The sequence below is a fragment of the Schistosoma haematobium genome, assembly GCF_000699445.3.
Source record: "Schistosoma haematobium chromosome Unknown HiC_scaffold_117, whole genome shotgun sequence".
NCBI classification, from domain to species: Eukaryota; Metazoa; Platyhelminthes; class Trematoda; order Strigeidida; family Schistosomatidae; genus Schistosoma; species Schistosoma haematobium.
The window spans coordinates 2970-7857 of NW_026137022.1; the positions used below are offsets into that span (position 1 = coordinate 2970).

At 40.8% G+C, this 4888-nt stretch overlaps 1 protein-coding gene across 1 annotated transcript; it reads left to right on the forward strand.

Moving 5' to 3' along the window:
• Positions 1-3542: 3542 nt before the first annotated feature.
• MS3_00010257 (uncharacterized protein) lies at positions 3543-4628 on the forward strand (the record flags this gene model as incomplete). Its single annotated transcript, XM_051218615.1, has 2 exons — positions 3543-3780; positions 4387-4628. The coding sequence occupies 2 exons, from the start codon at positions 3543-3545 to the stop codon at positions 4626-4628; spliced, it is 480 nt and encodes a 159-aa protein (XP_051064127.1).
• Positions 4629-4888: the final 260 nt, after the last annotated feature.

Consider the following 4888-nt stretch of genomic DNA (forward strand, 5'->3'; position numbering starts at 1 on the left):
CAACTCACCTGTTTTCGTGCTTAATAGTTACCATTTATCTCTGACGAGTGAACTCCAAAATCAGTTACCACTTCGTATTGCGATCGGTTTCAGAAATCGACCTAATCTCCCAAGTTTGGAGAAATTTCAGGGTTTCGAGGGAAACTTCCAAAGTCAACTGACCCTCACCAATGTTTGAGGAAATTTTGAGGAGCTTCGGGAAAATTTTGAGGAAGTTTGGGGAAGTTCTTTATGTCAAATGACCTTGAACAAGGTTAAAGGGGAATTTCGCGGAAATATTGGGGAATTTCCCTGGTCTGGGGAAATTTTGGGGTTTCAGTTCCACTTACACAAAATTTACTCAAATGTTACTATTGCGGCTTCCCCAAAATGGGTCAAACTTTCCCCGAAATTGGGGGCTCGGCGAGTATGTGATTCTATTCCCCCGTTAGTTTGTTATCAAAAATTTAGTAGGACTTATTATGTCATAACTCGAGTGATTTTATGTTGAAAATGTTTTAATAAATTACTTGTCTTCCAATTTTATAGAAATATGAACCTGTTGATTGATATTCCCATTTTCATTGTCACCATGGCAGCTGTGTCTATTGCATTTTGTCTAACCAGTCTCTAGCTCATCTCTTTAATGAAGGTTTGCTTACTCGTATGCCGTATCTATTGAATCTACTACCTCATCTACGTTAGTGTCAACAGAGAGGATTCTTCTAGAGCCAGTGAAGTATCTCTTAAACCGATCACAATTATTACACTGTTCATAATATGATCCAATGGACGGGGATTGCTCCGTTGCCATTCGTTAAGGTTAAAAACGTGAGACGGAAAGAGTTCATTGATTTGAAGTGTGTCATACTTGAGGCAGCCTCGTCTCACTCACCCCATGTCATTTTGTAATGTAGTAATAATACACACACACACAATTCATTCCAGCTTTTGAAAATACCTTAATCAACTCAAACATCATGCAACACTGGATCGCTTTAACCCTCATGAGAACTCTTGTGTCTACAAAAAATTATGAATCTCAGCACACATCCACGTCCTATTTCTATTACCTTGTATTTTCGCGCTTATGCCCCTTTTGTGTTATTGTATTTATCTGTCATTTAGTACCTTACCCAATGCTTGTCTCTTTGCCACACTACCCATTATCTATTTTGAGCTTGTAGGGATAGTTAGCGTAGACTTGTCTCATAATTATCCGCATTTTCTATAGGGAGCCTTGTGGTGGCTGATACTGTGTCAAGCCGAAATCGACAATTCTTCTCAAACTTCATTTTTACCTTGTCAGTGATCGGCCTACTGACCTCGACTGTCTTTTATATGATCATACGTGTGTTGATTGCTCACTCTATTAATCGTGTGTCTGTAATTTAGTTTCGTCTGAGCATAAATGTTGAGTCATTGTATCATTTCGTTTCGCCCCGCGCATCTTCGATTCGTTTCCCTGACTGTCTGTCTGGATGAACGATTGTCTGGAATGCATGTGTTCAAAATCCATTCTCGTGTTTGACTTAATTAATTCCATCATTTTCTAAAGCGAATTAAGTCAACAATTATATGCGAAAGTAGGTGGCATGTGTATTTTGTTAACATTATCATACGATAAAATCAGTCAGATCAGCGGACAACTAAGAACCCTTCTTTCTATACGGACCTAAATGCTATTCTTCCTTACAAGTATTCGCTAGTTCTCTAGACTGGTACTAGATTAGAATGAATCAGGCTATTGAATAACTGAATGAAAGCCTCAGATTTGAAGCTAATCTACGTTGCGGCGTAGATATTAAATCAAATTGACATTTAGAAGAACATGCCAGAGTGTGAGACTAATGTTTCTTTTCAATAGCTCTGCAACTAGGTATTGTAGAGTCACTGCCGGTGACAAGCCCGAGAAGAGAAGCAAGTTACTGCAAGAAGTTCGCAACGCCATCCCTTAGGAGACAATCTCGCTATAAAGCGCTAACGAAAATAAGCAAACTAAGCAACTTAAACTCTGAACTGCGAAATGAAGGAAGAATTATGATGCGTTATAACGAAAGTCGAGGTACTTCCGAATTCACGAGACCGATGCCCTTCTAAAAATCACAGCAACAAGTTTATATGTACACGGAACGTTCGGAAAACGTGGGAAACCGCGAGGATCAGTCAAGTAGCAAGAGAAAAGAGGACAAACAATGTCACAATCAACAATATTATTATTTCGATTGTAGCAATGCTAAACAACAACTGAGTAACTGGTCAATGAGTAAATACCAATCACAACTGGTCTGATTAAACCATGTGCAGATGTCATATACAACTACTGTGATCTCCTCATCCACTTTGTTTCCATTCTCACATTCCATTTATCATACACTCATGCTTTGCTTCTGTCTACCAGTCGATTCGTCAATGTGGTCACATATTACTTCAAAGCATCGCTTGCATCTTCTTTACCATTGTTTGTCCAACTTGTGCAACTCGCACAAATTCCACCAATTCACATTTGATTCGTTGTAGTTTGTGAACGAATGGCAAATGAGAGTGATCATGCATCATTTCACCACACTCATGTGATGATATGATTTACATGATGATGATGGTGATGATGATGATGATGATGATGATGGTGATTAAGAAAAAGAAGAAGAAGTAGAAGAATTAGAAGAAGAAGAAGAAGAAGAAGAAGAAGTTATTTTTGAAGCGTGCTGTGCTCCTCCTTATGCTAACATACTCTCGTGAACAGTTGAGCAAGATTGTCATACAGCAAAATATGCCACAAAACACACGAGAATCGTGCACTTCTCCATTAATAATTGGGGCGTGTCATGACCACGATCACAAAGTGAAACCGTGACGATGACGACGACAACAACAACAACAACAATGCATGATTGAAGTGGAGTGCAAGTCGGTTTTATTATTAGTGCATAATAGTAGTACACTGACACTGACACTGACACTGACACACATGCAAAATCACTCACATGTACTCAACAGTCAGGGAATATTGACGCATATAAATTGGTGAATGTGTTGCAAGATTGTAGGTAGGTGGTTGATTGCAACGATCACATAGTGATGTTGAACCGATGGAGATTTCTGGTGGTGACACTGTTCACCTACTGTCTAACAGTTGAACGTGTGTCAACATGGTTGATACGTAGTGGTGAACCTGTGCAACAACGCACTGAATTCCCGTTCATCGCATTTTTGACCACAGAGAGAACAATGTGTACAGGCTCATTAGTGTCAACAAGGGCAGTGCTCACAGCTGGTCATTGTGTTTGCTCACCGCTGCCAGTCGTTCGGGTAAGAGATCACACTGAAACACATTGTTGCTCGATGTGATCGATTAATTTCACAGTGTGTTTCTGTGTGAGTGTGTGTCAGTGTGTCAGTGTTTGTGTGTGTATCTGTGTGTGTGTGTGTGTGCAGTTGGTTTGCATAGATCTAATGTGAACATACGTTGTGTATTTCAGGTTTCATTTCTCACACTGAGGAATGGCGACCAACAAGGCATCCATCATCAACCGTCTGGAGTGGTGCTAGCACCAGGATACATGCCCTCTTGTATGTCGGCACGACAGAGGAGACCAATCAAACAGACACTCAGTGGATTCGACATTGCAATTGTATCGCTCGCTCAATTGGTCAACTTACAGACTGGAATCAGAGTGCTCAGTCTGCCACAGCCAACGGATATACCGAGACCTGGAACTCCGGTTTTCATTGTTGGTTATGGAAGGGATGATAACGACCGTGATCCACAACGTAAAAATGGTGGAATTTTAAAGAAAGGTGAGTGAGTTGTTGTTCATTGTGGTGGTGAACAAGTAACATCTATCTGTCTGATCCGGTTGTTGTGTTGGTCAGAGCCTCAATAACTGTGTTCGGATGTGCCTGTGACAGTTCACTAGCAGAGTGACTCCATCTGCATCTCGGTCATTGTGGAGATGTGATGCGATGGAATGGGATGGGATGTGAGATTGATTGATTGATTGACTAAGTGAGTGAGTGAGTCAGTGATTGTGTGTGTGTGTGATTGAGTGAGTGAGTGAGTGAGTGAGTGAGTCAGTGAGTGAGTGAGTGAGTGAGTGAGTGAGTGAGTGAGTGAGACCACTTGGATGAGAGAAGAATCATGAGATATCTGTGCAAACGATGGATGTGTGTTGTTGTACATGAAGTAGATGGTCAATCAGTTTCATGTATATGGAGGGATGGTGGTGAGATGGACAGTGACTTGATTGTTGAATGTGGTGCACATGTGGGATTGCATGTGGAGTGTTTGTTGTGTGCATAGTTTGAAGGTGGATAATTCGTGTCAGTTGATGTTTTGTAAATTCACTTGTCTCTTTTGTTCTTCTTCATTCTGTTCTATTCTGTTCTGTTGTTTGTTTGACACAGGTCGAGCGACTATAATGGAATGCCGACACGCGACCAATGGCGATCCTATTTGTGTGAAATCAGGACAGAATTTCGGACAGTTACCCGCTCCAGGTGACAGTGGTGGACCTCTCCTTCCATCCCCTCAAGGTCCAGTACTCGGTGTCGTATCACATGGTGTCACACTGCCAAACCTTCCCGATATCATTGTCGAGTATGCCAGTGTGGCTAGAATGTTGGATTTTGTACGCTCCAATATTTGAACAATACTTAAACAATATTTGAACAATACCAACCAGTATCATTCATACATGTGTGTACATAATCTATCGATAAAAATCCACACGCCATTGTGTTAAGATATTTCTGATAAATAAACAACCTAATCAATTACTACAACACTCCATCCGTTTTCTCTAAGTTGGCAAGTGTGATGTGGTGTGGTCTAATTTGTGTGTGTGTGTGTGTTGATCAGTGAAGTGTTAGTGAAATGGGCAGTTATTTATTTGCTGCTTATCATCAG